At 42.6% G+C, this 19,033-nt stretch overlaps 1 protein-coding gene across 3 annotated transcripts in view; it reads right to left on the reverse strand.

Moving 5' to 3' along the window:
• Window positions 1-19,033, reverse strand: part of LOC112226421 (serine/threonine-protein kinase MAK) — a 42,058-nt gene that overhangs the window by 22,209 nt on the left and 816 nt on the right. The window contains exons 1-5 of one of the 3 annotated variants that reach the window (XR_006080232.1): window positions 14,373-15,115; window positions 8,699-8,838; window positions 2,877-2,931; window positions 1,636-1,757; window positions 1,185-1,264 (exon numbers count right to left, since the gene is read on the reverse strand). Coding sequence is in view for 2 of the 3 variants with exons in the window: in XM_042308237.1 (XP_042164171.1) it covers window positions 1,185-1,264; window positions 1,636-1,757; window positions 2,877-2,931; window positions 8,699-8,838; window positions 14,373-14,450 (475 nt within the window). In the remaining variant the exon portion in view is untranslated. Of the gene's footprint in view, window positions 1-1,184; window positions 1,265-1,635; window positions 1,758-2,876; window positions 2,932-8,698; window positions 8,839-14,372; window positions 15,116-19,033 lie in introns of those variants that run through there. The other 2 variants (XM_042308237.1, XM_042308238.1) reach the window with 2 other exon arrangements.

Here is a 19,033-nt window from a genome sequence, read left to right on the forward strand (position 1 = left end):
CAAGCCCATAACCATATCTATCCCATATCTCACCCATATCTAGTCCATGTCTGGCACGTAACCATATCTAGCCCATGCCCATACCAAGCCCATGCCCATATTTAGCCCATACCATGCCCACATCTAGCCCATACCATGCCCATATCTGGCCCATTCCCATACCAGGCCCATATCTAGCCCATACCCATACCATACCAAGCCCATATCTAGCCCATACCCAAACCAAGCCCATATCTAGCCCATATCTAGCCCTTATCCATACCAAGCCCATATCTAGCCCATAACCATACCAAGCCCATATCTAGCCCATAACCATATGTAGCCCATATATAGCCCATACCCATATCTATCCCATATCTCGCCCATATATAGCCCATACCCATACCTCGCCCATATCCATATCTATCCCATATCTAGCCTATGCCCATAACAAGCCCATACCCATACCATACCATGCCCATACCATGCCCAAATCTAGCCCATACCAATCCCATGCCCATATCTAGCCCATATCCATATGTAGCCCATACCCATACCATGCCCATATCTAGCCCACACCATGCCCATCCAGTGGGGCAAAAAAGTATTTAGTCAGCCACCAATTGTGCAAGTTCTCCCACTTTAAAAAATGAGAGAGGCCTGTAATTTTCATCATAGGTACACTTCAACTATGACAGACAAAATGAGAAAAAAAATCCAGAATATCACATTGTAGAATTTTTCATGAATTTATTTGCAAATTATGGTGAACACTGGTCTTCCAAAAATAGTTATCCTTCCGTAGAACCCGATTGTTCCTCAAAGAACCCTTTGTTGGAACTTTTTTCTCTTTCGCTAAGAGTGTAGCCAATACATGGTCTATAGCTTGAATAGTTATGAACAGCATTCCTTTCAAAGATAATTTTGACAGGTGGATAATATTGTATGTGACTAGGGGGTTGGGCAAGCGTTCAGAATCGACTACGAGTAGGCTATGCATTGTGATCATATTGTAGCGAAGGGAGAGGCAGGGACGCAAGCCCAGGTCGCTGGAGTGAAAAGGAAAACACCCTACACATCGCGCCAATAGGGTTAACCCACTCGGTGGGAATTTTAACTTGGATTATCCTGGATCGCTACAATATTCAGTCTCAGTGTCTCTTGTACCTTCAGTGAGAGGTCTCTAGCTGGGCTGAGGAACCTACCATGTTTATGGATAAAGGAGAGTCCCTGTAATATCTGAAACAGCATGTTCCTGATCACTGACTCAGGGAACAATCTCTGTCTGGAAAGATGAACATCAATACATTCACATTTTAGTCATTGAGCAGATGCTCTTATCCAGAGCGACATTACAGTCAGTGCATTTGGGTTAACCGAGCTAGGTAAGACAACCACATATCACAATCCTTGTAAGTAAAACTTTCCTCAATACATGATGATCAGATCATACATACATAGGAACGTTCACAGACAAAAGCATTTCAACAACTACAGATCAATTTACATCCATCTGAACTGTCCAATTAGTAACATACTATTAACAAACTACTATTTCCTGAAAAATAACTAGTAACAAACTACAATTAAACTGGTTATAGTTTCTCATTTATTTGATTGATAATATTGATAATATTGATGATTGATTGATCCTACCTGTCCTTCATCAGCTGGTAGAGGTTTTCCTTCATGTACTCAAAGACAAAGTAGAGGTGGTCATTCTCTCGGATCACCTCCTTCAGCTTCACTACATTGGCATGGTTCAACTTCTTCAGAGACTGGAAGCATAAAACATACACATTGCTTTGTATGGAGTGACATTAGCTAATGTACAATATATGTCTACTCTTACGTCAAATGAGAAAGGTGGGTAAATGTCCGAAACACAGAACTCAAATCTGGAGTAATTGCATCAGATGCTACATTTAGAGTACGTAAAGTTTGTGCAGGAGAGATTACTGAGAGGTTGTAATGGCTTCACATTGTTTTCTGACATGAGAGACTACTGAGAGGTTATAACAACTCTGTAGGTGTAGGAGAGATTACTGAGAGGTTATAACAACTCTGTAGGTGTAGGAGTGGGTCATACGGTAGTGAAAAACCAATAGACAGACAGGGCAGTTCAGCACTCAAAGAAGGGGATTTATTAACTCAAAAACGGTTCACAGGTCGCTTGGGGAACCATGTCCCAAAAGCTTGTTCTCACTCAAAAATAGTGAAAATCAACAGCTGGCCCTTATGGCAGTAACTGAACATCAGCGTAAATCACTGGGGAAGATATGATTTTATCCCAGGGCAAAGAGAGCGTCCAACTTTAGGCATTGGGGTTCTGGCTGGTCCAAATGCGACAGAGCTTAAAGTTTTAAAAATGTCATGGTGGTTTTAAATTGCCTTAGGATACATTTTAAATGGCAGCCTATATATTGCACTGCGCCCCTGGTCAAAAGCAGTGCACTATAGTGAGCAGGGTGCCATTTCAGAGGGTGGTTCCTGTCACGTGTGTGTGCGTGTGTGTGTGTGTGTGTGTGTGTGTGTGTGTGTGTGTGTGTGTGTGTAAATGAGTGTACCAAGGCACAGCGTGCGTAGAGTTCCACATGTTCTTTAATAGTGAAACTTACAACAAAACAGGGACATAACAAATGTGCCGTCACGGAGCGCAACAAAGCACTAACCAAAACAATATCCCACAACCCAGGTGGGAACAATAGAGAACTTAAATATGATCCCCAATTAGAAACAACGATAATCAGCTTCCTCTAATTGGGAACCATACCAAACATACCAACATAGAAATAGAAGAGAAAAAAACTAGAACACCCCCCTAGTCACGCCCTGACCTACAATACCATAGAGAACCAAGGGCTCTCTCTGATCAGGGCGTGGTAACAGGTGCCTACCTTGACTTCTCGTAAGTTCATACACTCATCCCACGAGTAGAACTTCCTCTTCATCCTGAGAGAACAAATAAAACACATTTAATCTAAGAGCCTAAAGATCCTTGAGAAGTTCAATCTAATGATATACTTGTAACTATGGATGTTCCAGATGTTTATAGAAACATGCCCCGATCAGAAGGCCTAGAAGCCCTCTCCCACTATCTAGATAAACGCCCTTAAGGTCTGCTGCCTCATTCTGGTTTTATTTTCACATTAACCCAAAATGGCGTTATCTAGGTACTATTTTCAATATGCTGGCTCTTTAAAAAAAAAAAATGTAAATACCAGGGAACAGCGATGGGAATTATAAAATGGGGATTATGCTAATTTGTGTATGGGTTTCTGTGAAGAATTTTTTTTTTTTACATATGCTGTCTCTAAAGCGTTTTTTTTCTCCTAATATTGTCCTGTGGTGCCGATACGTTGACGATATTCTGGTAGTCTGGAGGGGCACAGAGAAGGACTTGAGTAGATTTTTGTTCGATGACAACTCTACTAATACACATTAATAATTTACATTAAGTTCAATTTAAATACCATGCCCACATACAGGTTCATCTTTGAGGCATACTGGAGCATTGTGCTTCCTCTGTCAATTTCCTCAACCTCAATGTTTTTAAAAAGGTGATATGCTTGAAACTACTATTTTTCATAAACCTCTCAGTAGGAACACGCTCTAAGCTATGACAGTAATCATCCTAAACCTCTAAAAAGTAACATTCCCAATGGTCAATTCATTGGACTAAGGTGAAACTGCAGCAAATCAAATGACTGAGACGAAAGCTGAAATAATGAAAAAGAGGAGGCTACAGTGATAGTCCCCTCGCCGTGGACCACGGCTACAGTGATAGTCCCCTCGCCGTGGACCACGGCTACAGTGATAGTCCCCTGTCATGACGTTGCCCTGTTGGTGAGGTTTATGACCTCCATAAATAGCTTTTCCCCCTTTTCTCGCTCTACTCTACAGAATGGACTCTTGGAAAGCCCTTTGTTAACAGAGAGAGAGTCTGGTAACATCAAAAGGTCGGGAACGGAACCATATTTCGGTAATCCAACCAGTAGAAAGTATCCGTTGGTACTTAAAGAATATGATGTCAGATCAGTTGGCATCTGAGACATTATTACTGATGATAGGACGACAAACTGTATCTTGGAAAGTCTACACATTCTAGTTATCAGATTCACATGGAATTGTTGTGCAATTTAAATGTTTAAATATGAAACTATTTGCGAAAAAAATTAATGTAATTTTAGTTTTTAAAATGAGAGAATTGTTTTCATAAGTAAAATATGCTCAATCAGTGGCCACGCCCACGCGAATAGGCATTGGTTGGAAAGGATGAACCAACCCCTTTTCTACATTTCAATAAGAGCCCCCGTGACCCAATTCACGGCGAACTAAACAAACCTCAGCATGAGCTCTAGTTGTGAATGGTTGAACGACTACAACCTAACAAAATTAACACTGTGTTCCCGACAACGTGAGGACTGATGTCCATACGTATAAAAGGGGGATTTTTAACGTGGAGGTGACGATCGCCACGCTGGAAGGATGAATTTCGATTATACCAGCCAGAATATAGCATGAGCTCATAGTATGGCAACTTGATATGAACTTTGAACTCTTATTCACTAAAGAAGTGATACATCATAGACGTTGAGTTATCAGCAGCAGCTGTAAAATGTGAGTGGCCTAGGGAAGGACAGACAATCTCTTCAGAACGACAGGGTGCTACAACGTATCCATTCTACCACACGACGACAGACTACAACGTATCCACCCAGAAATATTCTTCAAAGGACAAGGGAGATCTCTGCTGGGCAACCCAGCCCTCCATCTTCGACCAATCTATCGAAGCACAGCTCAGAGTAAATATATTTCTTGCATTTTCCTTTTCCGAATGGGTGGTTATTTAGAATGCATAAGATTCTGTATTTACGATAGCACAGCTTCATAAGGTCCGATAGAGACCCAATCCTTCTTTTCCTCAGTCTTCCCGCTCTTTCATTCAAACCCAACCCCCTTTCTTTGTGTAACCAGCCATCAAATCGGTTCCATCCACTAGGGACATTTTCTTAATTATGACATAATTAGTAATCAATGTATGATCCATCTTGTGTATATGTAATTCTGTGTGATAACTTAGTTATTTAGTAAATAAATAATTAAACTAAACAATTAAATAATTAAACTAAATAAATAATTAAACTAACTATTGCTGATTCAACTTGCTAGCCAGGGTTTGCGAAGATAACCAAGAATTTTACGACGTTCAGATGAGACTGAATAAGGTGACGATTAATAATTGACAGCTACTGATATAAAAGATTTCCAGGTCTTTAAGAGTTTATTCTGAAGACAACAGCTCTATAAAGATTATTCCGTGGTGCCCCAACTTCCTTGTTAATTACATTTACATGATTAGTTTAAGCAGGTAATATTAATCAGAGAATTTATTTTATAAAATAGCAAGTCATATATCACTTAATCTATAGTAAAACACATGACACCCCTCGACATGGAACACGGCTATAGTGATAGTCTCCTCGACATGGAACACGGCTATAGTGATAGTCTCCTCGACATGGAACACGGCTATAGTGATAGTCTCCTCGACATGGCTCATAAGCGAGCACGAGAGAATGATAAAGCCACCCTCACAGATAAAAAGTGTGATCCTCAAACACCGGCACATTCTCCAGAGTAACCCCTCGCTCCACATTCTCTAGAGTAACCCCTCGCTCCACATTCTCTAGAGTAACCCCTCGCTCCACATTCTCTAGAGTAACCCCTCGCTCCACATTCTCCAGAGTAACCCCTCGCTCCACATTCTCTAGAGTAACCCCTCGCTCCACATTCTCCAGAGTAACCCCTCGCTCCACATTCTCCAGAGTAACCCCTCGCTCCACATTCTCCAGAGTAACCCCTCGCTCCACATTCTCCAGAGTAACCCCTCTCTAAAAAAGGCCTTTGTGTCTAACCCTTCCCTGATATGCTTTAGGACGGGGTCGCAACATCAGACACTACGTCGTGCACAGTGTGCTCACGAATTCTGCACCTGCGCCCTCTACCTGACTCCCAGGTCCCCCTAATGGGTTCTACCGCTGCGGTCATTCTACACATTGTACCAACTCAAGTCATGCACAAGTATTCTATCACCCAAGTTCTGGTGAAAAATATTTTTAAAAACGTCATAAATTGTAGTACAACGCATGTTGTTTACACTGACCAGATGCCCATGTGGGCTTGTTTACACTGACCAGACAAAAACGCGCGCTCAAATTAAGAATAGCTGAACACAAAACAGCTACCCGCACCAAAATATGGCCTATGCGATCGTGCTGCATTATGTGAATGTCAATCATGGCCCAGCGTCTACCTTGAAATTCTGGGGAATGTAGAAAGTTTCTCTCTCCTCCAGAGGTAGCAATATTGTGAGGCAATTGTTACAGAGAGAAGCACTTTGGATCGACTGCTTAGATTGTGTCGAGCCAAAGGGACTGAATGAACACCTCTTTTTCTGATCTGTTTTGGTAAATATCTTCTCCTTTGTTTATTTCTGTCTTTTGCTTTTCAAGTGGAACGTATGGGGAGGAGTCTGGAACGTATGGGGAGGAGTCTGGAACGTATGGGGAGGAGTCTGGAACGTATGGGGAGGAGTCTGGAACGTATGGGGAGGAGTCTGGAACGTAATGGGGAAGGGTCTGGAACGTAATGGGGAGGAGTCTGGAACGTATGGTGAGGAGTCTGGAACGTATGGGGAGGAGTCTGGAACGTAATGGGGAAGGGTCTGGAACGTAATGGGGAGGAGTCTGGAACGTATGGTGAGGAGTCTGGAACGTATGGGGAGGAGTCTGGAACGTATGGGGAGGAGTCTGGAACGTATGGGGAGGGGTCTGGAACGTATGGGGAGGAGTCTGGAACGTATGGGGAGGAGTCTGGAACGTATGGGGAGGGGTCTGGAACGTATGGGGAGGAGTCTGGAACGTATGGGGAGGAGTCTGGAACGTATGGGGAGGGGTCTGGAAAGTATGGGGAGGAGTCTGGAACGTAATGGGGAGGAGTATGGAACGTAATGGGGAGGAGTATGGAACGTAATGGGGAGGAGTATGGAACGTAATGGGGAGGAGTATGGAACGTAATGGGGAGGAGTATGGAACGTATGGGGAGGAGTATGAAACGTATGGGGAGGAGTCTGGAACGTATGGGGAGGAGTCTGGAACGAATGGGGAGGAGTCTGTAACGAATGGGGAGGGGTCTGGAACAAATGGGGAGGGGTCTGGAACGTATGGGGAGGGGTCTGTAACATATGGGGAGGGGTCTGTAACATATGGGGAGGAATCTGGAACGTATGGGGAGGAGTCTGGAACGTATGGGGAGGAGTCTGGAACGTATGGGGAGGAGTCTGGAACGTATGGGGAGGAGTCTGGAACGTATGGGGAGGGGTCTGGAACGTATGGGGAGGGGTCTGGAACGTATGGGGAGGGGTCTGGAACGTATGGGGAGGGGTCTGGAACGTATGGGGAGGGGTCTGGAACGTATGGGGAGGGGTCTGGAACGTATGGGGAGGGGTCTGGAACGTATGGGGAGGGGTCTGGAACGTATGGGGAGGAGTCTGGAACGTATGGGGAGGAGTCTGGAACGTATGGGGAGGAGTCTGGAACGTATGGGGAGGAGTCTTGAATAATGATCATACTCTTGCTTGAATAACCTGTGTAGTTGCTACTACTGACAGTATTGATATTATTGACACGTTTGATTGACATGACGAGTGGGACACTCCCCTGGGAGGGTGTATAGATGCCTTTTTCCTACTCAAGGCTCTGATGAAGATAAATCAGATTTATGCAGAAACAGAGTGCTCCTTTTTCTTTCTTCTCCCAGATAGTCACCATCTGAAGTATCCTGAGGAAAGGAATGATAGTCACCAGCTGAAGTATCCTGAGGTAAGGAATGATAGTCACCAGATGAAGTATCCTGAGGTAAGGAATGATAGTCACCAGTTGAAGTATCCTGAGGTAAGGAATGATAGTCACCAGTTGAAGTATCCTGAGGTAAGGAATGATAGTCACCAGTTGAAGTATCCTGAGGTAAGGAATGATAGTCAACGGTTGAAGTATCCTGAGGTAAGGAATGATCGTCACCAGTTGAAGTATCCTGAGGTAAGGAATGATAGTCACCAGTTGAAGTATCCTGAGGAAAGGAATGATAGTCACCATCTGAAGTATCCTGAGATAAGGAATGATAGTCACCAGCTGAAGTATCCTGAGGTAAGGAATGATAGTCACCAGCTGAAGTATCCTGAGGTATGATCGTCACCAGTTGAAGTCACCACCACCCCCACAGCCTCCCACCACCCCCGCAGCCTTCCACCAACCCCACAGCCTCCCACCACCCCCACAGCCCCTTCACCCCCACAGCCTCCCCTTCACCCCACAGCCTCACCACCCCCACAGCCTCCCAACACCACCCCCACCCCTCTCACCACCCCACCACAGCCTCCCACCACCCCCACAGCCTCTCACCACCCACCACCCCCACAGCCTCTCACCACCCCCACAGCCTCCCACCACCCCCACAGCCTCCCACCACCCCCACAGCATCTCACCACCCACCACCCCCACAGCCTCTCACCACCCCCACAGCATCTCACCACCCACCACCCCCACAGCCTCCCACCACCCCCACAGCCTCTCACCACCCACCACCCCCACAGCCTCTCACCACCCACCACCCCCACAGCCTCCCACCACCCCCACAGCCCCTTCACCCATGCCCTCACCTCTTGATGGCCACCAGTTCTCCAGATTCGTTGCTCTTGCCCATGAGCACGCTGCCGAAGGTCCCGTCCCCCAGCTGTCTCATGGTGGTATAGCGGTTCATCTCCCACCGCGGGGCCGCGTTCCAGCCTTGCTGCTGCTCCTTCAGCGGAGAGTGGGTAGGAAAGCGTTACAACGTCGCAAATCAAATCAAATTGATTTATATAGCCCTTTGTACATCAGCTGATATCTCAAAGTGCTGTACAGAAACCCAGCCTAAAACCCCAAACAGCAAGCAATGCAGGTGTAGAAGCACGGAGCCAATGGAGCAAATGGAGCCCTATTCTCTATGTAGTGCACTGCTTTGATCAGGAATAGAGCTACATAGGGAATTGGGTGTCATTTGGGATGTTGCATACTGTATACAGTGCATTTGGAAAGTATTCAAACCCCTTTGACTTTTTCCACATTTTGTTACATTACAGCCTTATTCTAAAAATCGATTCAATTGTTTTTTTCACCTCCCTGACCAAGGTCCTTGTCCCCCGATTGTTCAGTGTGGCCAGGCGGCCAGCCCCTGGAGGAGTCTTGGTGGTTCCAAACTTCTTCCGTTTAAGAATGATGGAGGCCACTGTGTTCTTGTGAACCTTCAATGCTGCAGAAATGTTTACGTACCCTTCCCCAGATCTGTGCCTCGACACAATCCTGTCTCGGAGCTCTACGGACAATTCCTTCAGCCTCATGGCTTGTTTTTTTGCTCTGACATGCACTGTCAACTGTGGGACCTTTATATAGACAGGTGTGTTCCTTTCCAAATAATGTCCAATCAATTGAATTTACCACAGGTGGACTCTAATCAAATTATAGAAACAGCTCAAGGATGATCAATGGAAACAGGATGCACCTGAACTCAATTTCAAGTCTCAGAGCAAAGGGTCTGAATACTTATGTAAATAAGGTATTTCTGTTTTTTATTTATTTTTTAAATAATAATCCCTTTGTCATTATGGGGTATTGTGTGTAGATTGACGAGGAAGAAAATGTATATAATCCATTTTAGAATAAGGCTGAAACGTTGCAAAATGTGGACAAAGCCAAGGGGTCTGAATATCAGCTGTTAAGGAGCCCCTTGACCCAGACTTGGCGCCACCTAGTGGAGAGGTCCTGGACAGCAGGAAGCTTGGCCACAGTGATGTCCTGGGCCGCATGCACTGCCCTCTGTGGTGCATCACCAGTGGTACATTTACTGTTAATTCCTATCATTTCGAATCAACAATGTTTGTTTGGTTAAGTCATTTCTGTTATGAATTCAATACATTATTATTCCTTTTCCTGTTCTCATTGTCGGAGTGGACACGTTGCAGAGAGCACAACTTATGGAACACAAGGATTTGATGTATTTCATTCCATCTACGAGTTTTTTTCAATTCAATTCAATTTAGTCATTGTCTTTAGTTTGGAGCGCTCTTGTGAATGTTGAGTAAGAACGAGCACACATAGAAGTAGGCCTATAGACTACCTGATTACACATAGAAGTAGACCTATAGACTACCTGATTACACATAGAAGTAGACCTATAGACTACCTGATTACACATAGAAGTAGACCTATAGACTACCTGACTAAACATAGAAGTAGGCCTATAGGCTACCTGGCCTGATGACACATAGAAGTAGACCTATAGGCTATCTGGCCTGATGACACATAGAAGTAGACCTATAGGCTACCTGGCCTGCGTGAAAACAGAGGCATAATAATGTGCCCATTTGGGGATCTGATAGTGTTTCTGATTGGTTAACGCCCCACCACCAATGAGCTGTGGAGCTTCTCAATGTTTTCTTCACCTCAAACAGAAAGTGAACAAAGTCTGTTTTTCCATCCATTGATAATGTCAATAGTTCCTCAATGTATTTGAAAGATGTTTCCAGCTCTCTCCCTTTCAATAACCACTCAGCGTGAAAGGGAACAATATCATGCTCTGATCCAGTGGAAACACCATACAAATAGTCCTACCTGATTACTTCTTATCAGTGCTCTGATCCATACAAATAGTCCTACCTGATTACTTCTTATCAGTGCTCTGATCCATACAAATAGTCCTACCTGATTACTTCTTATCAGTGCTCTGATCCATACAAATAGTCCTACCTGATTACTTCTTATCAGTGCTCTGATCCATACAAATAGTCCTACCTGATTACTTCTTATCAGTGCTCTGATCCATACAAATAGTCCTACCTGATTACTTCTTATCAGTGCTCTGATCCATACAAATAGTCCTACCTGATTACTTCTTATCAGTGCTCTGATCCATACAAATAGTCCTACCTGATTACTTCTTATCAGTGCTCTGATCCATACAAATAGTCCTACCTGATTACTTCTTATCAGTGCTCTGATCCATACAAATAGTCCTACCTGATTACTTCTTTTCAGTGCTCTGATCCATACAAATAGTCCTACCTGATTACTTCTTATCAGTGCTCTGATCCATACAAATAGTCCTACCTGATTACTTCTTATCAGTGCTCTGATCCATACAAATAGTCCTACCTGATTACTTCTTATCAGTGCTTGACTTGGACTGAAATAAGTTCTGGTAATCATTTTGGTTGCTGGTACTGTTTATATTTAGGTGGTCCACAATACTGTTGAGCTGATATTCTATAAGAGGAACAGGAGCGCAAGCAGTAGAAAATGTGAGGTGTTGATACTCAGCTCCGCTGGGCTCCTGCCCAAGTAAAGCACTGCTTCTTATCACTAGCACAGATAGCCTACAGCAGTGTCTGTCCCGAGCTCGCTGGCGTGGGAAATTGAGGACCCCGAATATTTTGTACAATGTTTCAAGTTTGTTGCATTTTTTAGATTTGGATAGAATTTTGATTATCCACATGACAATGATTTTGAGATATTATAAAATAAATTAAACTGTTCCACAAAAAATTTGCAAATGAAAACCAAAACTGGCACGCAGATCAGTGTAAGTGGTCAGATAAATTGACATTCCACATGAGAAAAGGTTGCCGACTTCTCTTGTAGCCTATTACTGGCAACTTCAGAGAGTAATGGCAGAATCTGCGAAAGCTAGCAGGAGCGGGAGGAGAATGGTTTTGGTCAGGTTAGTATTTTTTAAAATTCTGGTTATCTAGATCTCTGGCTCCCTCTTGAGTCATTTGTGTCTTATTTCACCAAACCGTGAGCTTAAAGCATCAGACAAGCTCAATGCATATAGTTGATTTTATATGGAAAAATACACATTTGAAAATGTTGACAATTGGTCGAAAGAACAGATGAGTTTCGGTCAACCAATATTTTTGTTGTTGTTGCGGACAGCCCTACTGCATGCACTTTCAGTAGCCTGATTGCGTCCAGACTGAGGAGAAATCTGCACACAATGCATTTTAATTTTACCTTTATTTTACTAGGCAAGTCAGTTAAGAACAAATTCTTATTTTCAATGACGGCCTAGGAACAATGGGTTAACTGCCTGTTCAGGGGCAGAACGACAGATTTGTACCTTGTCAGCTCGGGGATTCAAACTTGCAACCTTTCGGTTACTAGTCCAACGCTCTAACCACTAGGCTACCCTGCCGCCCCATCACTGAACACCACCTGAAGTGGTTAGACAGATCTGAACACAAATCAGACCACAAATCAACTTGTGTGCGTCTTTTCAATGAGGTCTTTGTATTCTAATAGCAGAAGTCGCATGTAAGTATCAAGTGTAGACAGAACCTCGCTGTAACCAGTGCCTGTAATCTGGTTCAGGTTATTAATCAACCTACCAGGGTGTTTACAAACACTACAGGAACAAGATCATCCACATGTATTGATCACATTTTTCCTAATACTGTAGAACTTTGTTCTGAAGCTGTATCCGTACCCATTGGATGCAGGGATCCCAATATAGTGTCTGTATCCAGGAAAGACAAAGTTCCAAAAGTTGGGCCTAAAATAGTGTATAAGAGATCATACAAAAGGTTTAGCTGTGACTCTTCTGTGGATGTTAAAAGTATTTGTTGGTCTGATGTGATTAATGAGGAGCATCCAGACGCTGGTCTGATGTGATTAATGAGGAGCATCCAGACGCTGGTCTGATGTGATTAATGAGGAGCATCCAGACGCTGGTCTGATGTGATTAATGAGGAGCATCCAGATGCTGCACTTGATGAATTTATGAGAGGTGGAAAAATGATTATCATCGATCAATAACGACAAATCTCTTGGCATTGACAACTTAGATGGAAAGCTACTGAGGATGGTAGCTGACTCTATAGTCACTCCTATCTGTCAGATCTTTTATCTGAGTCTAGAGGAAAGTCCTTGTCCTCAGGCCTGGAGGGAAGCCAAAGTCATTCCGCTACCCAAGAATGGTAAAGCGGCCTTTACTGGTTCTAACAGCAGACCTATCAGCTTGTTGCCAGCTCAAGAGAAACTGTTAGAAAAAATTGTGTTTGACCAAATACAATGTTATTTTGCTGTGAACAAATTGACAACAAACTTTCAGCATGCTTATTGAGAAAGGCACTCAACATGTACTGCACTGACACAAATGACTGATGATTGGTTGAAAGAAATTGTTAATAAGATTGTAGATTTCAGTGCAGCCTTTGATATTATCGACCATAACCTTTTGTTGAGAAAACGTATGTATTTTCAACCTCTGCCACATTGTGGATTTAAAGCTATCTATCTCACAGAACTCAGAGGGTTCTCTTTAATGGAAGCCTCTCTAATGTCAAACACGAAAGGTATGGTGTACCGCAGGGAAGCTCTCTAGGCCCTCTACGCTTTTCTATCACTTCTTCTTTTAATAAGAAACATTGTTTGGAAAATTGCAAATTGTTTGCATAGTCAACTTACACACAGCTCTGGCACAGAGACTTACCCCACCAGACATGCCACCAGGGGACTTTTCACAGTCCCCAAATCCAGAACAAATTCAAGAAAGTGTACAGTATTATATAGAGCCGTTATTGCATGGAACTCCCATCTCATATTGCTCAAATGAACAGCAAACTGCTGGTTTCAAAAAACAGATAAAGCAACACCTCACGCCACAACGCCTCTCCCGTACTGGACCAAGATATTTTGTGTGTATGTATTGATATGTCGGCTAGTTAGTTCTGTCCTTGATCTGTTTTTGTCTGTTAATGTTCTGTATTATGTTTCATGTTTTGTGTGGAACCCCAGGAAGAGTAGCTGCTGCTTTCTCAACAGCTAATAGGGATCCTCATAAAACACCAGTATCATATATTGAGTTGAAACCTTATGAATATTACATTATTGAGTTATTTGATACGAGCATTGAATATAAATCTAAAAAAAATCAGTAAAAGAAATCGAGCTAGCTAACCAGCAGATTTGCATAAATCATCAACATCAACGATCAGCTGATAAGCCCATCCTCTTTTTCCGATGCCAATCATGTTTAGGAGGCACTTAACTAGCTTGCTTACAATTTGTGATGATGAGTGAGTGTGCTGTTAAATAGGACTATGCTAAAAAATGTTAACATTTTTGCAACAGTGGTTTTTGGTATGTTATGATTTTTTGTTGTTGTTGAGCACATGCCCCTGAAAGGTCTGCACACGACCCTGGACTACACACTGCATTCTAGAATGGCATAGAATGCAGAGTGTGGAGTCTCAGGGGTAAAGAATGCAGACCGGGTGCTGTTGAGGAGTCTCTTTTCACCTTCAGCGGAGAGGTCGGGCCTGGTCCCGGCCCTGGTCCTGGTCCCAAACGCAGCCCCATAGTAGAGTCAGTCATCATGAGTAGCAGTCAACACACAGCAGCTACAGTAGGCTACTTTCTTCTGGGAGAACAGACACACTGACTGACGAGGATCACAATGCCGCGGGGTGGGTCTCAGATCAGAATAACGACAAGCACAGGGGAGCTAGGACATCTCTTCTAGAAACACAGAAAGAAAACGACTACACTTCTTCACTTTTACCTTTCAAGTAGTGGTGGTACAATGTCCAAGGGACTACGAATGAAAGTGATCCCCCGGCTGGCTAAATCAAGCACATTTACAGAAATGTTGATAAATATACACTGTCCCTGTCAAATAGACCTAATAAAGTAAAGAAAGAAAATAAATTGGTAACTCAATGTGAAGAACTCGAACCGCCTTGCTCAGCCATACAGGAAGTGAGAGAAAGAGAAAGAGTGCTCTTCTCCTCGAGAAGGGAAGTGGATTCATTTGGCGTCTGCTCGGCTCACAGGAGTGTGCCCAGAACAGAACAGCCGGTTGCAAAAAAACATCCCTAAATCGACATCACGTCATTGGCGCCCGGGAAACAGTGGGTGAACTGCCTTATTCAGGGGCAGAACGACAGATTTTTACCTCGTCAGCTCGGGGATTCGATCCAGCAACCTTTCGGTTACTGGCCCAACACTCCTACCCGCCATAAGGGCATAACTTAAGCGTTTTATGGTAGTTTAAAGTCATGTAAGGCAGAAAGAATCTCTGGTTACCATGGAGTCGACCATTATTCACCGAATAAACCTCTCGCCAAAAAAGATGCCTACATTCAGGACAGGAGAAACAATTTGATTCAGAAGACAATAAAACACGTTTCTTATCCTTGTTTCTATTATTTTCTAGCACGTCAAGCTAAATTACTGTCTCGTCTACTCCAGCTCCTCTCTGGCGCTCGTTATGAGTTTCAAATCGTCTTGATATGAACGCTTGTTATGGGCATTTTTTACACCCGTTCATTACACCTGTTCGGTGTGCATTCACAGGTGATTAAAACATTTGAATATTGTACATTCAGACGCATGAAATTGTGCCACTGAACACCTGTGTAGTAACAGGTACGTTTCATGCGTCTGAAAGTACCGCATTTTAGCCCTTCTCGCATCAATTTCCGCCGTGAGTTTGACTTCCGGTCTGTTGCGATGAATCGCTTGCTCAGGGAGGGAGGACATGTTTCTAAATATGGTTCAAATTGTTAAAATTAGTAAAGGCGTTGGTGAGAAAAATGGAGGAAGAAATTATAACGACTTTTTCCCAAATAACATTACAACTACACCAGCTAGCTTATTTTCATTACAATAGCATGGCTCGTTAGCAATAGTCTTCTGTCTAGACTATAACTAATGGTTGTTGCGTTGTTGGAACAGAGCAAAAGTTCTTTGTACTTGTCATTTGGTTGAGACTAATATTAGTTTAGAAAATAATTGTTTACATTGTGCAATTGGTTGGCTTTGCTAGTTAGCAAGCTGAGATTTATTTGCTCATGTTGGCTAACCTAACTATTAGCAAATTGTTTAGGAGAACAGGTTAGCTCCTTGCAGAATCTAGACAATAGAGAATGGGGAATAAGATCTGGCTGGTGCAGTGCCCAGACCAGGTGGAAGCAAACTGCTACAGAGATAAAAGGTAAGATCTCTATTTTGAGTATCTATATTTCAAGGTTGAACCAATGCAATAGGTATTTTTATTGGCTTGCTAAATTAGATGATTTTCCTGAAAATGTCTAATCTGAAAGTTGTTTAGTTCTAGGAAATGTAAAGTACTCAAGCATCTGCAGACCAGCGAGGAGGAGGAAAGCCTACAGAAAAATAATTACTAGCTTGTTATATCAGAGAGACATTTTATTGGTTTGCTAAATGAGCTGCTTTTCCTGAAAATGTCAATCTGATGAAGCTACTACAGTCATAGGAAAAAAAGTGGTATCTACAACTTGAGTTATTCAGCTTGTTGGTTCCAGGTAGAACCGTGTTTTGTTCCAAGTAGAACCGTGTTTTGTTCCAAGTAGAACCGTGTTTTGTTCCAGGTAGAACCGTGTTTTGTTCCAGGTAGAACCGTGTTTTGTTCCAGGTAGAACCATGTTTTGTTCCAGGTAGAACCGTGTTTTGTTCCAGGTAGAACCGTGTTTTGTTCCAGGTAGAACCGTGTTTTGTTCCAGGTAGAACCGTGTTTTGTTCCAGGTAGAACCGTGTTTTGTTCCAGGTTGAACCGTGTTTTGTTCCAGGTAGAACCGTGTTTTGTTCCAGGTAGAACCGTGTTTTGTTCCAGGTAGAACCGTGTTTTGTTACATGTATAACCCTTTCCACAGAGGGTTCTACATGGAACCCAAAGGGGTTCTACCGGGAATCAAAAAGGGTTATACTATGGGGACAGCTGAAGAACCTTTCTGGAACACGTTTTTTTCTAAGAGTGAATCTAGTTGTTCTAATGCATTGTCCATGTTACAGCCACAACATGATGATCAGGAGGTCAAAGCATCTGAAGAGGAGGACAAAAGCCTGCTTTGGATGAGCAAGCTAGAACAATAACAACTAGCTATATCAGATAAACATGTCTAGGAGAAGCAGGGCGAGAGCAAGCTAGTAGTAGTAACATTATTTGAAACCTCACATGCATCTGTGTTATATTTAAGTAATAAGGCACCTCAGGGGTTTGTGGTATATGGACAATATACCACGGCTTAGGGCTGTATATGCATTGCGTCATGCCTGGATACAGCCCTTAGCCGTGGTATATTGGCCATATACTACAAATCCCCAAGGTTACCAACGTAATTGCAACAGTAAACATGTAATATTGACTCATAGCCGGGGTGTACGGTCTGATATACCATGTCTTGTTATCTGTCTCATATTGTACTGGTCATCAACATGAACAGGACTGAATTCTGTTGAATTGTCAACTGGTCTAAATTCTTATTAGGAAGATGTTTCTGTTCAGAATGACATGTTTATGACTGTTCACAGGAATCTCCAAATGCTAAGTTGAACAAGCACCACGGATGAAGGAGGGGAAGGTAAACAGACAGCTTCTTTCTCCCACATCTTCACCAAGTCATACAATGTTTGCTTCATGAACAATTGTTACATCTGAAATGAATACAGAATGATTTTAGTGTATTCTGTCTGTTTGTTATGCTGGATGTGAGTAATTTAGCAGGTCTATAGTATGTATTGTTTTGAAACATTGATTCAATATCTCAGTCAAAACTCATTTTATTTTTGTACTGTTACTTTTTACATGCTGAAACAGTTTCAGTAGTTTTGAGCTAGACTATGATCGGGGAAATGTCTACTACCCTTTTTAAAAAATGTTGATGAATGAAATTAGCGCCGTTTCTAATAGTTTGTTGCTACTGTCTGGTGAGGAAGTGGGTAATATGGAATTCATTGGAGGAGGAAGGGAGATGTGGGAGACAATGTCAGGGAATAAGTAGGATAAATGTACATCCTATCAATGGCAAAAGAAACTGTACAGAGGTAGCCTTATTAAGATAATCAGATATGTACATGTTATGTACTGGGCAGATGGACAGCCAGCTATTTTCAAAACATTGGATTACCAACTTGAGCGGTGACGTCTCAATTTGAACCACATTTTCACATGGACGTAGTGTATACACTGAACAAAAATATAAACAACATGCTAAGTGTTGGTCTCATGTTTCATGAGCTGAAATAAAAGATCCCAGACATTTTCCATATGCACAAAATAAGCTTAATTATCTCAAATGTTGCGCACCCTGGTCCTGCCTCCTTTTTATAAAACATTTTAATCCAACCTTTGTGGTTTGGAAAGTATAGTGACTTGTTATTACTTCAATTTATTCATCAAACAGATGGGGTTTTGGAAAAGTTGGAACTTGTCGCAAAACAATCCCATCTGGTGGATGGAAAGAGTCATAACTGTGTACACACACACACACACACTTGATACTTTAGACAAGGAAAAATGATGGATAGCTAATTAAAATGGAAAAATACCTTTGTGAATTATGAAGTCTTTGTGCTTAAAAAAAAAAAAAATGCTTAAAAAAAGTGACGTTCGCTACCAAATAAGTTGTTTTTGGCAATTATCCAAAAAAGCAATTCCTTCCTCAATAGACTGAACAGGTGTAATGAACGCGTGTAAAATGCCCATAACAGGTGTTCAACCCGCCTGTAAACACACTGGACAAGTGAAAAAATCACGTGTACAAAAATGGCATTTGACACTTGAAGAAAGCAAGTGATAATTACAAGCAGTAGCGGCTTTAGGTATGCCTAGGGCGGCTGGCAGGTAACCTTGTGGTTGCCGGATCGAATCCCCGAGCTGACGAGGTATTAAATTAATTGTGTAATAAATCGGTACGACGATTTGACCCATTGTTCTTGCGCCTCATGAGACTCACCTGGACTCGATTACTTCCCATATATCTGTCACTCCCTTTGGTTCTTTCCTCAGGCGTTATTGTTTCTGTTTATATGTTTCATGTCTGTACAATACTCGAGGTTCTTGTTTTGTTCCATGTTCGTTTATTAAATTAAATTGATTACATTCACTCCCTGTACTTGCTTCCTGGTTATTAGTTTATACTTTACAGCGTGGGTAGTGA

This window comes from Oncorhynchus tshawytscha, linkage group LG28, assembly GCF_018296145.1.
Source record: "Oncorhynchus tshawytscha isolate Ot180627B linkage group LG28, Otsh_v2.0, whole genome shotgun sequence".
In the NCBI taxonomy this organism is placed as follows: domain Eukaryota; kingdom Metazoa; phylum Chordata; class Actinopteri; order Salmoniformes; family Salmonidae; genus Oncorhynchus; species Oncorhynchus tshawytscha.